General features: G+C 38.6%; 1 protein-coding gene and 1 long non-coding RNA gene across 6 annotated transcripts in view; both read left to right on the top strand.

Annotated features, from left to right (window-relative positions):
- ccser2b (coiled-coil serine-rich protein 2b) overlaps positions 1–7,303 on the top strand; it is a 36,298-nt gene extending 28,995 nt beyond the window's left edge. The window contains exon 14 of one of the 2 annotated variants that reach the window (XM_007565217.2): positions 1,065–7,303. In XM_007565217.2, coding sequence (XP_007565279.1) covers positions 1,065–1,481 — 417 coding nt within the window. In that variant the 3' untranslated portion in view covers positions 1,482–7,303. The remainder of the gene's footprint in view (positions 1–1,064) is intronic. The other variant, XM_007565218.2, reaches the window with a different exon arrangement.
- Positions 7,304–9,599: 2,296 nt separating this feature from the next.
- On the top strand, positions 9,600–20,425 carry LOC103147062 (uncharacterized). 4 transcript variants are annotated; one of them, XR_477229.2, is made up of 7 exons: positions 9,600–9,662; positions 9,929–9,987; positions 12,371–12,490; positions 18,991–19,132; positions 19,198–19,420; positions 19,511–19,798; positions 20,171–20,425. It is a non-coding gene; the product is annotated as an uncharacterized LOC103147062 (long non-coding RNA). The 4 variants fall into 4 exon arrangements; XR_477228.2 differs by having other exon boundaries at positions 9,658–9,716; XR_001663807.1 differs by lacking the exons at positions 9,600–9,662; positions 9,929–9,987; positions 12,371–12,490 and adding an exon at positions 17,293–17,671 and having other exon boundaries at positions 19,188–19,420.
- Positions 20,426–20,661: the final 236 nt, after the last annotated feature.

Here is a 20,661-nt window from a genome sequence, read left to right as displayed (position 1 = left end):
TTATTATTATTATTATTATTAAGCTGTTATGAGGCACAGTGGCAAAACCTGAAACTGCTGCTGCGCATGTTACTCAACAAGTTGTCGTTGGGTAACCACAGAGCGAGAGAGTGAGCTGATGCTCACCGTGAGAGGTTGAGGAGATAAAGACTTTCCTCTGCCTACATTTCCCAGAATGCTGTGAGGCTCTGGATCGGAGTTCGATGAATATTCTATATGTTGAACCTTTTATCAGTCGTACTATCTGTTGCTGTCGATCATGTTTCTATTATTTTATATATTGTTATTGATTTATTGCCCCGCCCCATAAGACATAAAACAAACATTTCCCCCGAAACGATGCACGAACGTACAGAAAATAGGTAAAGTTAGCCTGATAATTCAGTCGCAGCAGGGTACACGCTTTTGTTACTATCATCAGTTAAAGCTGTGCTCAGTTCGGCAAAAACACTTACAGGTGAAAACGGCTTGTTTCTGTTCTGAGCTCTCCGAAAAATGACATCACGCACGAATGTGATCATTTTAAACAGCTTTTTTTTTTTTTTCAATGATTTTCGTGACAGCTTGACACAAGTCCCCTAGCTCTGAACAACAAGCACTTAAGTCATTTGCTTTTCCACTCAATAACCACAGAGAGGGCTGCCATGAGCTGTGAGAGGAAAAGTAATCAGCAACTACAACAGGAAGCAAGCAAAACCAACAAGTAAATTTAAATAACGTTGTAACGGTGTTGTAATCAAGCCGTATACACACACACACACACACACACACACAAACAGATGAAAGCGAACACGCAGATGAATCGAAGCGGTTTGACTCTCGGATCAAAGTGTGGATGTGTGAAACGATTGTCCACCTGACAGAACAGCTCGCTCCGTCTCTTCTCAGCTCCAACACCTGATAAATTATGCAACAAAGAGCTGGAGGTTTATGTTGTTGCAAAACCTGTCCAGAACCAAGCTTTTATGTTAGTCGAAAATCAGAGCCAGGTGTGTGTCCGTTAGCTGATGAAGACCTAAAATGTGTTTTTTTTTTTTGTTTGTTTGTTTGTTGTTTGTTTTCAGTCACAGGTACTTCACTCCTCCCATCAGGAAGACCAGGAACCACTGACAAACCAAGCGCCGCCTTCAGGTAACCCCGCCCACGCTGAAATGCCTCCTGATGGTCTCCCCCCATCCTTTAAACCAATCGCCGCCACCTGCACAACCCCAACAAGAGCGACGGACGATGGAAACCCACAGAGGAAGCCGGGGAGGGAGGAAGAAGAGACGGAAAGGAGAGGGACCGGTTCCAGATCCCTGATGCCTCTGCACCCTTCCAAGCTCCGCCTTTTCCTGTCTCATGCCGCCAACGGCTCCGCCCCGGCGTCCCCGAAGGCGAGGCCGTCGGAGCAGCTGTTGGATCGTGTCAACTCTCCGGGGCTGAAGGCGAAAGCCTTCGGCTCCGGATCGTCGCGTCTCCCCAAACCAAAGAGCTACTGAGGCGGCGAGCAATCAAACACGCCGACTGATTGACCGTACCCGTCCTGAATCCTAATATTGATATTCTGAGCTCAGATTAAACAAAAAAAGCACTACATTAGGAAGACTGATACCACCTGGATCTCGGAAGACGTCACGGATAAAAACTATGGATTTGTGCCTTTGATTTGGAAGACGCCGTCGTCTCACTGCGGATCGCTGGAACCGAACGTCATTTAAAGTCTAACCTTAGATGTTTCACATGCTGCTGCTGCTGCTTACATTTTAATCTTTATTGGTCCTCTGATGAGTTTCAGACTGACTGCGCCCAGCCTCTGTGAGAGGAAAAGTGTTAGCGTTAATTTAAATGAAGTCTCCGACTTGAAACCCGGCCTTCTTTGCATTCCATCGAAAGCACTCACTGTATCCCTGGATAACACTGGAGTTCTTGATCTGCAAACCGATATCTAATATCTTAAGTTCACCTTCAGCAACACACCCTCTCTGCTTTTTTAACCGCTGGTCCAGTTTTTTCTCCCTTTCCACAGCCACAGAAGAGACGGAACCCTTCTTCCTTCTGCCCGCTGTCTATCATCTCTTCGTTCAGACAACCTTGACATGAGGAAATACTTTTTCTTCTGAAGTTTTTGAGCCTCGAACTTTCTTCTTCTTCTTCTTCTTCTTGGTTAAATCCCCAGCTTCTCACAGGGAAAACATCCTTCCTAAAGGAAGAATTTGGATTTGTCTAGCTGTTGCTTTAAGTAAGATCTTCTTCCAAACTATTTGTTTAAGCTGCACTGCAAAAACACAAAATCTTACCAAGTCTTTTTTCTTTGTATAGTTTCTAGGGCAAATCTCTTGGCTATTTTTAATTTCAAGTGTATTATCTTAAAAGTAACTTTTAATAGCTTCTTTTTAAGTGTATACTTAACGTTGATGGAAAAATACTACTTCCATTGGCAGATCTTCAAACTTAAAAATGAGTGAAAAAAATCTTCCAATAGAACTAGTTTTTTTTTTTTTTATTAATATCAAGGAAGTATTGACTTAAAACAAGCTGCTGTCTTTCTGAAGGTCTTATTTTAGCCGAGCTAAGATATTTGCACTAGAAACTGGACAAAAATACTTGATATTTAATGTTTTTTTTGCTGTGTGGAGATAGTTTTTTTCTCTTTCGCTTTAGAACGCCATTCTGGGATCTTTTTCTCTCTCGCACTATGGCCGTTCTGTGACATTTCTATTAAAGTATTTGTTCTCAATCCTTCTCCAAGCAATGTTTGATCCAAGCTCTGAACTGAAGGATCTAAATCCTTACAGGAGTTATCTTATGGTTAACATTCAGCAGAGGAGCTGCCGTTTGTTTCACCATCTTTTTTTTTTGTTCCTCAAACGAATCCTGACATTTGGGCCTCGTTTTGCCGTCCGAAACAGCTTTCAGCCGGAATGTCACATTTCCACGGCGCCCGATCTGAAACCGGGACACGTTTCCAGAACCGTTCCTAACATTTTGCTAAGTCGAGGAGTTATTCACTCGCCTGGATTCCTTCAGGAAGTTTGAACCCAGTGACATTTTCGCTCCGCCGATGCCTCAAACCCACCAGTAAGATCCTGTGACATCTGTATCGGCGAATATCTGTCAGCTCTGCCTGCTTTCACATTAAACGGCTCTGGAATAAAATATGCAACACCGTTAGGAAAAAAAAAACAAACGGACACAGAAATATGCAAACTGGCTTCGCTTCAACGCAACGACTCTAAGTCACAGATGCTGGTGAGTTTTCAGGAAAGCGATGATTTTTTTTATATACGACTGGATGATTCCATCGTTTAGCTTAAAGCTTTAATGAGAAAAAGAAAGTTTCTGGGTTTTTGACTGGTGGGAATAAATGAAACTAATTAGATGTCATTCTCTGAGATCATAAACTCCTAAAATCTGATGCTTTTCATTTTCTGTGGAAAAAAAGGTTTGTTTTAGTCAAATTCTTTTTTTTGTTTGTTTGTTTGTTTTGTCTTTGACCTTTTAAACATCCAGCTCACCACAGAAAATACAAGTTTTTAATGTTTTCTCTGAAAACTAAAAAGCTCTCCCTTTCATAAATACAGTAAAAGTTGATAAAGAGTAAACTTTTCTCTAAAGAATCTGAAATCAGTGAAGGATGATTCTGTCGGGAGTGAAATAATTGATCCCGATGCCAAAAAATAGCATTAATAATAAATAAATGCAGGAGCCATTGCATCCATAGAATAAATGCAAAATAATTTGGTTCTGTTTTAGATTTTTAAGCATGAGCGAGAATCTTCAACTTGGATTCCTAATTTCAGCATTTTTATCAAATATATTAATATTGCACTTAGGTTTACAAGAGTCTGTTTGAGTTAATTTAGCTACGCAAAGCTAGCGCTGACTGTAGCACACCTGTTTTCAAAGACGGCTGTCGCAAAGCCAAAAATATTTTAATTTTTAAGTACGTGATATAGAAATTCAAACAAAACTCAGTCAGCATGAAGAGCGATCGACAGTTTGGATCTCATCCGGTCAAACTTTGTGTACGTTTCTACAGAATGAAGAGAGGATAAATGTTTAAGTCAACTGCATCTCTGAGTTTTAGCATTGACATCGACATTGAAACCACCTCTATTATACATATGATCGTGTTTTCAGAACAGGAAGCATTGATAAAACAAAAAGCTGGCGCGTTTTGTCATATTTCATCAAACCAACAGAGATCCAGTTGTGCGTTTTTTTATTTTCTTCCTCTTGTCGTTTTGTTTCCAGGCTAAACACAGATGTTTATGGCGGAGTGCTCACCTGCCTCGTGACTCTCTGACCGCCTCTCTCGTCCTCCTCCCTCCCTCGCACCTCGCCCGCTGTATTAGTATTATTATTATTTTTTTTCTTTTTAGTACCAGCTGTTAGTCCAGTAGTGGAACGGCATCTTCTGCCCAGGTGTAGCAGTTATGGCTTGTTGCCATGGCAGCGCAGATCCGCAGCAGCATCCGTGTGGAATTGCAGCACATCCTCGTGTTTCTTTTGTTGTTCCCTGTTAAATGAATCATCACACATACACGGTTAAAACCCGCGGGTGTTTGGGCGGGTTGCTTATTTTTTTTTTTTTCTCCCCAAATTCCATCTTCCACTGGATTGGAAAAATACACATCAAAGTAAATGCACACCAAAGTTTTTCAGTTCCAAAATGTTTTGTCTGATTTTTATTTTATTTTTTTCTTGAAAATGCTATAGAAAACAAGGAGATCCTTGTTAAAAGTTTCTACATTTCATTCCACTTTCCGGGTGTTCAGGCTCCACCTGCGCCCTTCTGACCTTGGTACGCTTTGTCGTTAAAGCGGGGGAAGGTTCGGACATGCGGCTGCTGCTAATGAGTTCTTATCTGAAGCTCAGAGAGCACAGGCAGGATTTCGGGAGTGATAAAAAAAAAAAAAAAAAAAAAAAAAAAACGCAAGCAGATTAACAGTTTCTTAGCGAAGGCTTACACTGGATTAGGCAGGTGAATATTCACACAAGCTGTGACGACTGAGAGCTGGATTAAACCTGAAGGTCCTTTCATCTTAGGGAGATTCCTTCACGATGAGGAGTTGCCTCATCGGCGGTGTCCAGCCAAACACGGCCAAGCTGCTCGCCACCAACGCTCTGCTGTTTTTAAAAACGATTTCAGCTTCTGTAATTTATTTATTTATTTATTTATCTATTTTTTTTTTTTCCCTGAACTTTTTGGGAAAAGTCTGGAAATTTGCGTGAGCGTGAACTCAGACAATCAAACCTGACAAGGTAAACATTTTGCACACAAACATAAAGTATTCGACCCTTGGAAAAACTGACGTCCTGAATATTTAGTCGTCCAACCAATAATTGATTAACTCTTTTTCCTTTCCATTGAATCGACTTAGTGAAATCAACCGTAACTTATAAAATCTTTTGTCATTTGTCCTTTTTTTTAAATGATTTCTACAATAAAATGTTGAAATCATGGTGATGTTGTTGGGTGTTGACAATAACTGAACCTCCTGAGGGAAAAACGTCAGTTTCTTGTTGTTTTCCATCTTGTCCCAAACTCTTCAACTCTCCTTAGTTTATCCTCAACCAATTTCACCGCTCTTTACTTGAAAATGTTTTCTTTGCTTCATCTTTTATGGTTGTAAATTGACTGAAGACTTTATATATTAAGCTGAATACATTAAATTTCTTTGTGTGGTACGAGTTTTATTTTTGTTGTTTTTTTGGGGGGTTTTTTTTTTACCAGACACATCTCTGAGCACCAACGTTTTGTGACGTATGTCCTACATATTTGTCCCTAATAATTTATTAAAACAAGTGTCTTGATTTCATCTCCGTTCGAAACCCAGACATTTTGACAGCAAAACGTCAAATCTTTTTTGTGTGTGTGTGTGAACTTTCACTAAAAATGCTGCTGATCAACAAACATCCCAAGTGTAGATAAACTGGCGAAACCTGGAAATCGCTTCCTTGTCCCTCTTCCTCTGACAGCTTGGAAATGTTTGTCTTTGTCCTGTTTTCACACTCTGGACATCTCAAATCAGAACCTGGGGTAGATTTCACTCTTTAATCTTCACATTTTCCAAATAAACTGGAGGAACTAAGAAATAAAAGAAATAAAAAGGCTCTCTGCCTGACGGAGTTCTCCGGATGTGTCGGTGTTGTGCGGGTTTCTAGAATAAGCTTACATTGCAGGTGAACGCATGTCTGTATATTTCACTGTAAATTATTAACGGAAGTTCAACATGTTAATGTGCGTTATGTGTATCCATGATATTAACTGCATTGTGTGTGTTTTTTGTTTTGTTTTCTGCTGTAATCCCTCTGTGGGAATGCTTTAGTTTGGATAACTTGAAGGAAAAGCATCCAGCCATTTCATGTCACTTTATTTTTTTTTATTTTTTTGGTGCAATATCTGCTGCAGTGTTTTTGCTTTTTGCTTTTGCTTCACTGTAATATTCATTATGTCTGAATGATGAGCTTGTAAAAAATCTAAAAAAAAACAACTAAGAAAGCACTTTATTTAACATGAGGCAACACTGGACTTGTCCAAACTGCTCTATTATTTAACTTTGTGTGTTGTCAAATAAATACTGCGTTCATGTCGCACAGTAATAATGATTTCACTCTTGAACATTTTTGTTTCATTTTACTTTCATTATTTAAGCTTTACACCTGTAATTCCATAGCTGCGAAACAAGATTACAGATGAAGATACAAATATCCACTTTTTTTTCAGTTTATTTGTATAATTATAGGTGATTTGCTCATTTTACTCTTGTCAGAGATTAACTGAAATTTGTTGAAAACTCATTTTAATGTAAATCCATATATTTATTTCAGATTAATAATATTAAAACAGGCGACATTTTCTATTTAAACTGAGGCACGTGATAAATTTTGCACAGTTGTTTTGTCCTCGGTTTGTAAAGTCTGACTTGTTGAAGGTTAGTTTGGAACAGAGTCAAAGTGCTCAAACTTTGGGAGACTTTCGTTGGTCTTGAGTTTTTTTCTCTGGTTTCCCACTGGACCTGAATGCAGCATTAAAGCTTTCCTGTTGGTACTGCTGTTTGAAGCTTCGGTCAGACTCTGTGCCTCTGAACAGTTGTAGTTTAACACTCTGGGTACTATGGATGTTCTGTGAGTTTGCAAATGTTCTCTGTTCACCGTAAACCAAATCAAACACAAGTGATAGTTTAAAAGAAAAAAGCTTGTATTCCTGTTTTATTTGGTCATCTCACTCCTCTGCCTCTCATCACTGATTATGGTTCTCTTCTGTCACTGGCTGAGGCGATTTGAATGCTGCTGAAATAAAGACTCACAAAAATCAAAGCTTGTCCATCTCATTCATCTCAATGGGTAATCATGAATCAATAAAAGCAAACTGTACCACAGCCAACCACCAGGGGGCAACATGAAGTCCTCAACTCGATGATTGTATGGGGTCAAGTCCACAAGGGTTTTTACTGCATCTTTACAGAAATGTTTAGTTTAATATATATAAAGTAAAAGATGAGAGAAAGTAACTGAGTGAATGCCAGCAGACTTGGAGAATAACCTGAAGACATTAAGGAGCATTACTGGTGTTTGATTGGTGGCAGTATCGCTCAGTTCTCTATGTGTAGTTAGCATTTTGGTAGCCGGTGATGCTAATGTCAAACTTAAGTTTATCCCACTAAACATTTGGCCCCCAATCAGTGTTATTTGTATCTATAGTTGAAGTTATCAATAAGCACCCAGAAGGTAGATAAAATAAAACTCAAATATTTTGCTTTTGTTGATGGAACAATTTCCTTCTTCAACTGCTAATTTCTTTTCAGTCTTATTTTAATTTCTATTCCTACACAGCGTATCCCCGAAAAAAGCAGAGGGTTCTTTCTGTATTAGGAAAAATTTGAAGATAATACAGTGATTTATTTTTTTTTTTTTTTAATTAAAGTGCATATTTCATTATTTCTGCAATGTTTCCAATATGATTGGATCGGGGGTCATGATGGCTGATTTCCAACCCATGAAAGTCAAGAACATGTAAAAAAGCAACTAAAGAAACTGAGCTCAAGGGAGCGCAGAGTTGAAACAAATATGACTTTGCAAACAAATTCTGCTGTTGAGCACCAACACATAACGCATAGTTAAAATATTGTGTCACTTCATGCAAACTCTTGGCCCCAAAGTGATAAGTGAAAATACTCAACCATTCCATAGTTCACTTTGCTCAGACACTGAGGAAAGCATGGGTAAAAAATGCTGGGACAAACACACACAGGAAGCTGAAAACAGTTGAAACAAACGGATGCGGAAAATAACAAATGGTAAAGCTGGCTGTCAGACATTGTGCTTCTATGTTTTGCTGTTTTTGCTCTAGCTGCAGAGAAGTAAATGCCCCCTAACCGGTTCATTGTTTCTCTCTGCTTCCGTCGGCGAGGCTTTGAAATAAACTGAATGAAGCACGAAAAACAGTGATGAACTGTTTGTATCTCTGCTGCAGAGCTGAGAAGCAATATTTAACTTCCAGTCAGGTTCCTCCGGAGCAGAGCAGAGTGGATGCAGGTAAAAGTGGGGAGGCTTCTCTCCTCGTTATTTTCCCACACAGTTGGATTTTTTCCACCCAGCCAGTTCCTGCCGCTGAAGATTACAACCTCAAAAAGACAAGACAGATCCTGAGGATCGCACATGCAACAGGCTCTTCTAAGACCAAGGTCAAAGGTCAGCACAAAAGCAAAGACGCCTTCTGACTGGCTTTTTAAAATTTTAACTCAGACGCTGCTGTCTAACTTGTTACAATAGCTGGAATGATAAGGGCCTATGGCTTTGAGGCAAATCATTTTCAAAGCTTGCCCTCACTTTAAGTTTCACCTGACCCATCAATCGTAATTTTAACAGAAGATTTTATTTTTTATTTTTTTGAAGATCATCTGGTTCTGTTGGTTTTGAAGCTAGAGAAAAAGCATCTATTTTAGGAGTAAGGCAAGACGGAGTCCTATGGTACTCCTTTGATGTGGTAGCAATTAAATAAAATCGAAAAACGAAACTCAGAAGTTGCATCTTTGGTCCAGATTCCAACCCTCACCTGCTGACATTCGAATTATGAGAGACATACGTGTTCTTCATTGCACAGAGAACTGGGACACGACATCAGTGAATACTGAATAAACATGTACTTAAAATGAACCAATGAAAATTTGAAGATGCCAGAGAGGACATTTACATAATGAATAATTCTGCAATTCTTCCTTGAAATTGAAGCAGTGACATTAAGTGTATTTTGATTAAACTTCCAATCAATTGCAATAACAACAAAAAAATGGAAGGAGTAACTTTAAGTTCACCTCTCAAAGGTTCACCAAAAAGAAAAAGAAATAAATCAAAAGTTTTGAGTGGCCTAGTCAAAGTACGGCCTTAAATTTGAGCATATTGTTGTGACATGACCTTAGAAAGTCAATTTAAGACTCTCATCTCCGGTGTGATGGTGGAGTTGCATGAGAAAGTCTTTCCATCATTAAAAAAAGAGCATGTGCTGCTTTTCTGATTCCATGACCTGTCTACCCTACCCAGACAAAATGTTGCGTTCAAGTGTTCAAATTGTCATGAAATGAAAGCGAAAACGTGCGTCCAATTATCTTCATCCTCATCCTCACTATTAATAAGATTCTGGCAATCCTGAATTTGGATAGCTCCTCCAGCACCTCGTAAGTAAATGGGGTTTTAATGAATACTGTTCGGTTGTTTCGGCACATTGTGAGGTCAGTACAGCTACAGTATTAAACCGGTTTAATTTAATTATTAGTGAGTGTTGATTAAAAATGCAGGACTGCGAGCGTCCTGAGGTTGTTTTTATGGGACAAAACAACAGAAATTCTTTATAAAAAAAAGTGAAAGTGGCTGCATATCTCCTCATATCTCATGTTCTGCCTTCCTGTTTATCTCTTCTCCTCCCTCCATTTTATCTTTTAAGTTCTACCTGTGGAGGCGGGCTAATCACAGATGGACTTTTTCCGTGTCATTAACGTGAAGGTAAGCAGTGAGGCTCACCGCAGTGCTAGCTAATTCGCAAACATAAAAACGTGTGTGCGTGTTTTATTAGTGGTTTGACCCGTAGGTTTAAAAAGAGATAAAAACCTGCGACGACTAAAATGTAACGGTCAATTATTTTGGCAGAATAAAAATAAAGAAACTGAGCAAAGAAGTTTTGTGATGCCTGAATGTGTACAGTCACTTGGAAATTACAGTTCCCCGAACTTTTCCACATTTTGACATGTTGCAACCAGAAATGTTTTTTTCTTTCGTTGCTCGCACGTTATTTGAAAGGTCAATTCAAAGTGGGGAATAATTGTAAAATGTACGAAAAGTGGTACTTGGTACTCTAAAATGTTTTTTAAAATAAAAATTCGGAAGTGTGTTGTAGCACACACTGTCGTAGCACTTTTACGTAACAATCAACCTAAACCTGCGTGTACCTCAGTCTCAGTAAAAATCAATTTCTGTGGGGTTCCTTTTCTTTTTCTTTTTTTATTCATACGTCAGCGAACAAAAAGTATCGCAAAGACTTAGAAACACAGCAGATGGGTCAGGGATAAATAATATCTTATGAAAGAGTCGCAAGAATGTGAAAATCTAGTTTTCCTTTCGCTTCTTCGTTTTGTCTAAGCGTCTCGTAACATGATAAAATACAAACTACATTGCCACCTGGTGGAGGAAATTATGATGACAACTGAAATAGCAAGTCCAGGTAAGGTCATATCCACACGGATTGCTTTTGCCTCTAACTTCGGAAGCATATCAAAACAGTTTTTTGAAATAATCTCAAATAGCTGCTGACATTACTGGGAGCACAGAAAAATTGTTTCCAGTTGGCAAAGCAAGGAGCAGCTGAATGAAGCCATTAAATGCCATTTACATGCAGCACATATCCACTTCCTGAAACTGCAGGCTTTCATTGTTTCACTCACAGTTTGTTCTTTAAACCCAGCGTTGCTGAGCCGTGACATGTGCGAGCAGTGATGTGGAAGTTTATAGTGTTGTTGTGATCGTTGAGAGTCACAGAGGGCAATAATATCAGCGAATACATCAGCTGAAAGAGCAATACGGGAGATAAAAAGTGGCAGAAAGCAGGAGGTGGAAAGGACGCAAAACCTATTTGATGGAAAAACAAGCGGAAGTGAAAAACAAAAGTTTGTCCAAACCCGACTGAAGCGCAGACGGTTGTCAAATGAGTGTGCAGTCATCTGCTCGAGTGTTAAATATTAGGTTACTGATAAATCTTCAGCTCCCTGATGGTTAAAAATTTTAAAAATGCACAGTTCAAGTTCCTTCTTTCCTTGATATATCCCCCAGGAAAATTATTGTTTGCAACAAGGAAATTCTAGACTTAAGAAAGGCTTTCCTCTGTGCAATATAGACAAAGTAACTATATTTGATTTCCTTTGTCTCTCTACTTTTTCGCAGCTCGTTCATTGCCTTTCACATATAATAAAAACATCTTCACCTTTCAGCGCTTCCCTCTGTTAGAGTTAAGAAATAAACTGCTACATTACAGACAAACTTCCTTTAGTACCTTCCAAATCCCTTTTTAAACTCATGTTCTAATAGGGTCACAGAGAGTTGCTCAGGAAATTGAAAGCATATTGACGATTATGGTACAGAACCCATTAAATATGACCTTTTACACCTTTTCACCTCCTGTAGGCGCTAGCGGTCAATAACAGCCCACACCACTAGAGATTAAAGCTCAGTTTCTGGCCTTAGGCCAGCAGCTGGAATTGCTTTGACTAACCCTGATTAAGTTTCTCTAATACCTCAACATGAGAAGCAACATTATTGGTTTTCTAATTTAATATCTAAAATTTATGATTTGTATTATATCTGTAAAATGACTGTTATGTGTATTATGACTGTGGGAGAGAGCCTGGCTGCTTCTTTAATGTTTTATTTAGATTTAAATAGTGATTTAAAAATCTTTTCAACATGATAGTTTGGCTAATTCTCATCATAGTTTACAGGTTTTGCCGCTTTGAGTTCACTGTCATTATTTTAGTATTTAGACTGAATTGATATTGTTTATTTGTTTTATTTATTTGTATTTTTTCTCAACTGAACTGTAGAAATGGAATGAATGAAAAGTCCAAAAAAAGAAAAGAAAAAAAATATTAACTGACTATTTGTCTTGGTAGTTCACCTGGATTTTTTATTTTGTGCAATATTCTACATAATTAAAAAAAAAAGCTTACATGCACAATATGGAATTTTAATACAAACAAGCATGCTGTTTGTAAAAGATAGATGAACCTTTTTTTGTTTGTTGGTGAATATTTGAAAAGGTTGAAAATTCTAGTCATACATCATTTCTCATTATGAAGAAGTAAACTCTCCCATTTTGTTTGTTTGTGCTTTAATGCAGCACGTTGGAGCAGATGTGTCAACTTTGGAGGATTAGATCCTGTGGAGGAAACCTAACAAGCATTTTAAAGACTGTTTGTTTAATGAAAGTGGACTAAAGAACAACTGAACCCGAGTAAAGGTAAAGAACCTTATTCATGTTTGCGTCATGCTTAAATGTTGACTTGATTTACAATTGAGCTCATAAGTAAGTTTTAGACTTTCCTAAACTGATCTGTGGTATATCGGCCTGGATGGTTGAACACAAAACTAAAGCTTACAAAATAAGAGCTGGATGGATGCTCTTCTTTTGTGGTTTGATGCATCAGAGGATGCTGATTGATGTCTCCTTTGGCGAAGAAGCTTCTTTCCCTTTGTGAACCAGTTCCCTGAAAGCAGCCAGAAACCTGCTGCGTAAGATGAGTGCTTCCTGTTTGTTGCAGATGAAGAACAGTCGTTAAAATCTGCAGTTTTGTGCGTGTGTGCGTGCGTGTGTTTCATCCTGTTTTTGCCTCTCAACTGTTTGCACGTTGCTTTGTCACGAGTGCCTCCGTCTGAAGTGTGAAATAGCTGTGCTGTTTGTGTCCTCGGTTTGTCCTCCTCTTACGTTTGGCACTTTATTTTTTAACACTTATGTGGAAAATGGGAGGTGTGTCTGTGTGAGGCTCGCAGCTGAGACTGCATGTGTTCAGTTTATTGTAAGAGCACAGCCTGTGATTTACATTTAGATGGCTGTTGTCGCTGCTCGGTGTGACACCAGTGGTGATGGAAAACCTGCTGAGTTGCTGTACTCCAATGGGGTCATAGTTGGGTTTTTTTTTTTTTTTTGGATTATGCTAAGTTTGTTGTTTTCTCCAGATGATATTAAGGTTATTCTCAGAAAGCTGTAATGAAGAACGTCTGAACTTTTGACCTCACAGGACCTGGCTTTTAAGTATTTAAACAACTTAAGCAGTATTTCTTTTGAACTGAGAACAATTAGGCGCAAAATCGTAAACTTTCCTGGCAGATTTGGGTTTGAGATCAGGGAGATGGCAAGGAAACTTCTTTTAATCTCAAAGACATGGCGCTCATCCCCAAAGATACATTTTCAAGAAAAACTGGAAATGGCTACTCAGCAACAACAAGATGGGTTTCATTTGTTGACTGATTATTTAGAAGGGCAGAAACGATTTTCACCATGCCTAACAATTTTCAAGCAAACGTATCGGTTAAATCAAAAAGACGCTTAAATTTAAATCTGCCAGGCGTATAAATAATTCTGCACAAACATAAACTTGTACGATTCATCACTACATATTTATTTGGCCCACATAGACTTGACTTTGTGTAACTTTTAGAAAGTTCTAACATCGGTATGTTTTTTTTGGTTGTTTTTATACCACATGTAACCTAAGCAACTTCACTTCCTGGTTTAACAGTTTTGTATTCACTCTGAATGGATTTGAGTTCTATAGAGACCATAATTAGTTAATGCCGTAACTATTCAAGTTATGAAAGAACATTTGATCTACTCGTGGTTACTGTTAGTCTGCGGACATGAGGTTTAGTGAAGAAGAAGAAGGGAAAAAATGGTTCTCAAGAGGAAACTGATCAGTTTTTAAGAAGAGACTGGCTCATGTGTTTGTAGAATGTTGCAGATTTTTCCGTGTAATAGATAAGAAGTGAAACATATTCAGAAACCCTCAGTAGAGTTCTCTAAACTTGTTTTATGATTAGCATTTTGTGTGTGTGTGTGAGTTGTCGGTCACTGCCTCAGGGAAGGTTGCCTGACTCTCGGCATAAGTAATCACATCTTTATGTACGTGTCCTCTACTGTGTTTACACATTTCTACACTGTTCATTCCAAGCGTGTGTGTGTGTGGTAATGAATTTCCAGTTTCTATGACTTATTCACATTGAACCTTCTGTCAGGCAATCTCCATTTTATTATTATTATTATTTTTTTTTTTTGCTTGAATCTTTCCTTTAACAACCTCACGTGGTGAGTTGATGGAAGAAGTGTGTGAATGTGTGTTTGCGTCCGCAGCTGAAGCCAATCATGAAGGCAATCTTTGGTGCCTGTCGTCCCATCAGAGCGACTATATAAAAAGCGAGGCGGCTGTAAATCGGAATGACGGATTTAAGAGCTGCCGCTGCTGATTTTTTTTTTTTTTTAGTGTCACCGTCTTTGTTTTTGGGCGCTGCAGTTCCCACACCCGGGGCTCACAAACGATATTACCCTCATTATTATCTGGTTGTTTCTGATTATGTCCTCGTTGTTGCGTCCTCATTCCTCTTCATTTGCATCCTGCGCGCCTGCAGAACGGACACGCTGCGGACAAGCCCAGTTTTACTCAGGGTAGTGTTTCAGTCCCTTTTTTTTTTTTTTTTTTTTAATCATACGAGGTGAGGTTTAATTTTCATGGACTCTTTTCACTCTCCACCAGAACTTTTTGAATGAAATTCCAGCTAAAAAAATGGGTAGTAAGATGTTTTATCTTTATCAAGATATGAAGTTCCTTACCCTGCTGCCAAAAATAACCCAAAACACTGTTTAAAGTCGCAGTAACATAGATTTGGCAGACCAAATGACAAAAAAAAACAAAAACAACTTACGCCTTTGAGGGCCGTGTTCATGAAAAATAACAGTGGTTCAAAATAATGAATTGGTGTGTTGTAATTTTGTCCCAATTTTATGTGAAGTTAAAGTTAATTCTTAGTAATATTCTATTGCATAAAAACTTGGAGTGCCACTGTTTCAATACCAAGTGGAGTCAAGGTTTTTTCATCTGCTCACTAACTAACTAGTATGAGGTTATGACTTGAGTTTAAGACGTTGACTTGAATCTCGCTTAAGAAGTACCATAGCTGAATATACTCACTTAACAGAAAACTTACTTTGCATTGAAAATTGTCTTTTTTTTCATTCATTATCCTGCTTAACAGAAAAATATTGAAGAATCTCAAAGGTTGATGCGATAAAGCAATATTACCGCCCCGCTGAAGCTGTTTGGCAATTACTACGGCGCATTAAAACCGTTTGACGTTCTGAAAAAGGCCAGAGCTTCCTATTGTGTCCGGTTGGTGGGTTTCGTTTGATCCCTGAAAAAAAAGGGAGCTTGAATTTAATGCAGTTGTCTCAAAATGTCGCAGTTACATCCAGGTTAATTAGGTGTTTGAATGAGAAGCAGAAAGAAGAAGAAGAAAAAAAAACACATCGTAGGCGACATTTTTCAGAATAAATCTTCACTCTGACATCTCACTCTGTTCTTGTCGTGTCCTGAGGGACTTGTGATGCTGAACGGGTGCCGAGTGAGAGTCAGAGAAGCAGAAACAAGGGACAGTTACAGAGAAATGAGCAGAATCAGAACAGGTGCAGGATCATTTTAGATTCTGCAGCTGGTTGGATGAATCCGAGGTGGTAAATAAAGACACGGCGGAGGCCGTGAAGACATAATCTGTCTTCAGCAGATGTGATTATCTTGGGTATTTACTGTCAACCTGCAGCGAAGGGGATGCGCAATAATCTGTGGTCAGGGAAAATTGAGGTTTGATATCTGCATCGTGACTAAGGGAGACAGATGTGAGCTTTTACACGCTGACGCTGGGACACAAATTGGCTTCAAAATGAGAACCTCAGACGAACATACCGTACAGGTGGAGGGAAGAAAAATCCCAGTGTGGGAGTGACTTCATGATGTAAAGTGCTTTAATGGGTTTTATGGAAATCGGTGAGGCACACGGTGACTCAGCAAGTGACTGAACACAAATGCGGCTTTTGTTTCATTAGAAAACAAATAGTCTTACAGGGGGAGCAGGATGTAAAATCGACTCCTCCTCTCCTTTACCACAAACATACCCAGAGTATTGTTTGATTCATTCACGTATGTTTGAGAAATCCTTGAATCTCCCGTGGCAACCATTCAGGAGAACAAAAATGGAGCTCTGCATTTGGTGTTTATATTCCAGAGTTTGCTTCTATTGCCATCTGAGGAAATGTACCACTCCTGGTCAAAAACAACCAGTCAGAGCCAGGAGATAGGTCTTAACACTTTCAGTCACTTTGTGTGCTAACTTATGGTGACAGAAAGACAGTTTATTTGCAATCATCGGTGGCCATGCTAACTAGCCTGAGCATTTGTGGTAATCTCCGTTGTGGTGAATCATTTGTAGCCTAGCAGAGAGCAAGGGGGAGTGTCCAAGCAACATGTACAAAAGCATGATTTACAGTGCTGAGACCCTCCTCCTCACTCTGATTGGTTGTTTCTGACCACATGTATTTCTCCAGATACCACTGGGAGAAGGCAGTTTTTTTTGTTTTGTTTTTAACCAGATTATCTGTGTCATACCATACTGTCACAACATAGTTTTATCAAATACATAAAAAACATATATATTTTTTTTTATAAAAGTTACATAACAGATGGAGCACATATTTTTACATTGGAGGTCTTCATGGAGATTCAGATGGTGTTTAATTTTTCAAAAATCTGAAGTCTTATTAAGAAGCAAATTTTCATTCAGTGGCAGAGGGAGGTGGACACACTGAGAGGATAAGATCATTTATTTGTCTCCCATGGAAAGAATTTGTCTTAGAAGAGGGGACAAGGCTGCACAAGGACAGCAATTATTTAAACAAAGTCAATTATGACAAATGCATAAAAGTAGCACAAAATATTAAATAGAACTGTGCACAGAATCGTATCTTAATAGTCAATATGAATCTTGTGGCAAACTGTGGATCTTGTTCTTACGGAGTGCAGCAAGTTTAACGTGGATAGTAGAACTCTCTTTTCAATGATGTTCAGTATGAATTAAAACCTTACTTGATTTAACATTACAATTGCAAGGAGTGCATAAAGCCCTTATGGCGTTTGTTTTTGATACAAATCTGTGATCAAGTCATGTAGTACCCCATCTCCACCAGCGAGAGGCAGTAATGCGCTAGTTGGTGCACAATCTGCCGGAAATGGCAAAGGAAAAGGAAGAAGGAAAAACACCAAGAAGAAGAACTTCGCGCATCTACTGAGCTATCTACTCAGTGCAGTCCTTTTTGGATAAATAAATAAAAATGAGAAGAAAATGTATTTTCGGATGCCCAGGAGACTACCCTCTTTTTAAACTTCCCAAAGATGAGACGGTTCTTAAGCAATGGCTGGACTTCATTATTCAAAATAACACTCCGACGAAAAAAAATTGGCATATCTGTGCGAGGCACTTTACCGATGACAGCTTTCTAAACAAAAGAGAATTTGACAGTGGACTAATAACAAGATTATCACTAAAAGACGACGCAATTCCAACGCTCAGAAGTGCCCATACACCGTTGGCGTCTGCTCAAGTAAGTTGAAAAGCAACTAATTGTTTTTGTTAGCTTCATTGTTGTTTGGTGTATGTATGATCGGTTAGCATTCATAATATTATATTATTGTTACAATCTGTGTCCATTAGCTGGCTTACACTACACAGCTAAGAATGCCATATTCTGCCACGTTTGTGGTGTATTTTCATTTACAGAAGCTAAACATGATATAAAAAGCCAGTCAGAAGTTTTTCTACATTTGTAGAGAAACTGTTAGCTAGCTGCTGAGTCACCTCCAGTAGATACTGAATTTATATAATCCCTCTGTGAGAGCTCATGTTTGGAGAATATACATGACGCTTGATTGGCTTGCGAACTTTCAAAAGTCTCATCCTCCTCCTTCAAGCTTCATTAGTCTGTTGTCACATACTTCCTGGTTCTTGCGCAGACGTCACACAGCAAACCAATCTAGAGCGAGGCTGAATAAATTTAGAGTAGGTGTGCACCGATAACCTTTTATTTAATTTTTTTATTTTGTCTGAAATGTCTCTAAATATAGCAAGAAAGTTGCTGAGTTGGTAGCAGTCAGGTGACTATTGTTAATTGCAAACCAGATGTGACTTGGTAGGCCGGTCTGTCAGTCAAACCTCTCTAACTGGGTAGCAAACGAGGACAGTGGTTGACTTTTAGACCTTTACTGGGGCAGATAAGATCATTCACATGTTTGTATTTGGCCGATCACAGATCTCCCAGAAGTAAAGAAATCAGCTGCAAATCGGTGCACCCCTAATTTGGAGAAAACGAAATTAAATGGGCAGATTAAACAAATAAGAACTCCGACTTTAAAAGTTTGAATTTAGCCGATTAAATGTTTGTAAACATCAAAGGTGAAAAAGTAAGTCAGCAATTAATTATCGGCATATCTTTCAACCTCTTGAGTTGCACAGAAATACAACAATTAAATATTGATCCTTAAACTACTAATTTAAGTAGTTTAAAGATCTAGGAATTACTGGCCACAGACGCCGGTAATTTACTATTGCCACTGTTAATGGAGATTTTATAATGTAGAATATTAATGAAGTCATTGGATGCTACAGTGTGAAATATGTTTACCAGTAATGACTAAGCATTTTTCTTTGTACCTTTTTTCCACTTTCTAATATGTTTTTTGCAAAACATGGAAGATGTCCACGATAACAGTGAACTTATAACATTGCACTCAAATGCTAGTAACATCCAACCTGTATAGTTTATGAAGTAATAATAATATCTATTAAAATCGAACTGATCATTCTTGATGTTTTGACTTCATTCTGCCCAAATTTTATTATTTGTTTTGACATTTTAATTCCAAGGGACTACCTCAAATTAAACAAACTCGACCGCCTGGTTCCACAAACTCGGCATTGGAACACACTGAATGTTTCCTTAGCACAAGATCGGTGTCTACGCAGTTGTCAGCTGGAACGTTGAGGTTACAACACTACAGGAGTAAAGGTAAATATGGTGTTTACTTCAAAGTTATTGTATGTGTCACACATTTCAATTGTAGTTCTGCACAGGTGTACAAGCTACTGTTCACACTGCGAGCAGAGGCACAGACGCCAAGCAGTCTTTACCGCACTTCCTGTCAACACCTGTGAAATCTGCACTTGGCGCACAATCGAAACGACCTCGCCTGGAAGTTGGGAAGGAAGAGGACGATGACTTCAGGATCTCCAGTCCTGCATCTCAGGATTCAAACTATTACCCAGGAGATACAGTCACAAACTTCTCTGACCTGATGTAAGATTATTTTCTTCTTACATTTGATCTTTTTTGTATTTAATGTGATTATTTAATTCATTTAACATGATTCTATTTTTCTTTGAACAGTGACATGGAGTCTCCTTCTGAGTTAGAAGAAGATGCAGAATACATTGTATCTGAAAGCGCTCTCAGGGAGATTTTTGAGAACTGCCCCGTCTGCGAGAGACACTGCATAGTACATCTGCGGAGATGTGGAACAGTTGTTGCTTTCAAGCAGGACTGTCCACATTGTTTTTTCACTCGGAAATGGCAGAGCCAGCCAACGTTGGAGGAAATTACCACAGAGTAATCCGGAGTTCTCAACGGCAGTGTATTTCAACGGAGCGGGGGGAATCGTATACAACATTTGAAAGGGTAGGTTTCATTATTACAGCATAACAGGGTTTCCTTCAGTTTATTGTAAGCCTGGTGGGCCACCAGGCTAACTATAGCTTATTTATTTAATTTGTTTTTAAATGTTTTAAAAAAAAATGTTTTAAGTCTTTTTAGTTGATATTAGTCTTCCAATCTTCCAATAAAACATAATTATCAAGAGATATTTTTAAATTTCCTGTCAACTTTAAACATTTTTTTTACTTAAAAACACGGTGGGTTGCTTGATGAATGACTGCCCGAGCGTCACAACCACCAGGCTTAGCAAGTTTTCTGGAGGAAACCTCGCACAAGTATCTAAATTACATGCTAAGCATAATTTCTGACATATTTTTCAAATTATGTTTTCTGTAGATAAGCTTTACGGTGCACCGGTGCGATACGCTTAGGAGGCAGAGGATGATGGGATGTCGAGATCTAATCCAGCTTTGCTTGGAAGCCAACATGGCTTCCGCAAGAACAACTACAACCCGAAATCTGTCTCCAAGGAATTGCCAGCACCAGCTCACAAAACTAAGATATGCCAGAAATCTGAAACGTCTGTAACTATAAGAAATTGTAAATATTATAACTATTAAGGATTGTAATAAATGTTTGTACATTTTAAAAGTTTTTTCCCTATTTTCTGAAAACATGCTCTACCGCTTCTCCAGAGAAGTTCATTACCACTCTGTCTATGTTGTTGATATTTTGTAGGAAGTTTACTTGAAATCCAGGAAGGTATCTGATGCAATTTAGTTCTGCAGGCAGCTGATAAATCTTCCACACCTTACAAGAAAAATAATGTCAGTTTTTGTTTTTCCTGGAAAAAAAACAACAAAAAAAACCCTGACATTTTCTGCCAG

Source organism: Poecilia formosa, unplaced genomic scaffold (genome assembly GCF_000485575.1).
Source record: "Poecilia formosa unplaced genomic scaffold, Poecilia_formosa-5.1.2 Scaffold173, whole genome shotgun sequence".
Lineage (NCBI taxonomy): Eukaryota > Metazoa > Chordata > Actinopteri > Cyprinodontiformes > Poeciliidae > Poecilia > Poecilia formosa.
This window is presented reverse-complemented; position numbering and strand designations above follow the sequence as displayed.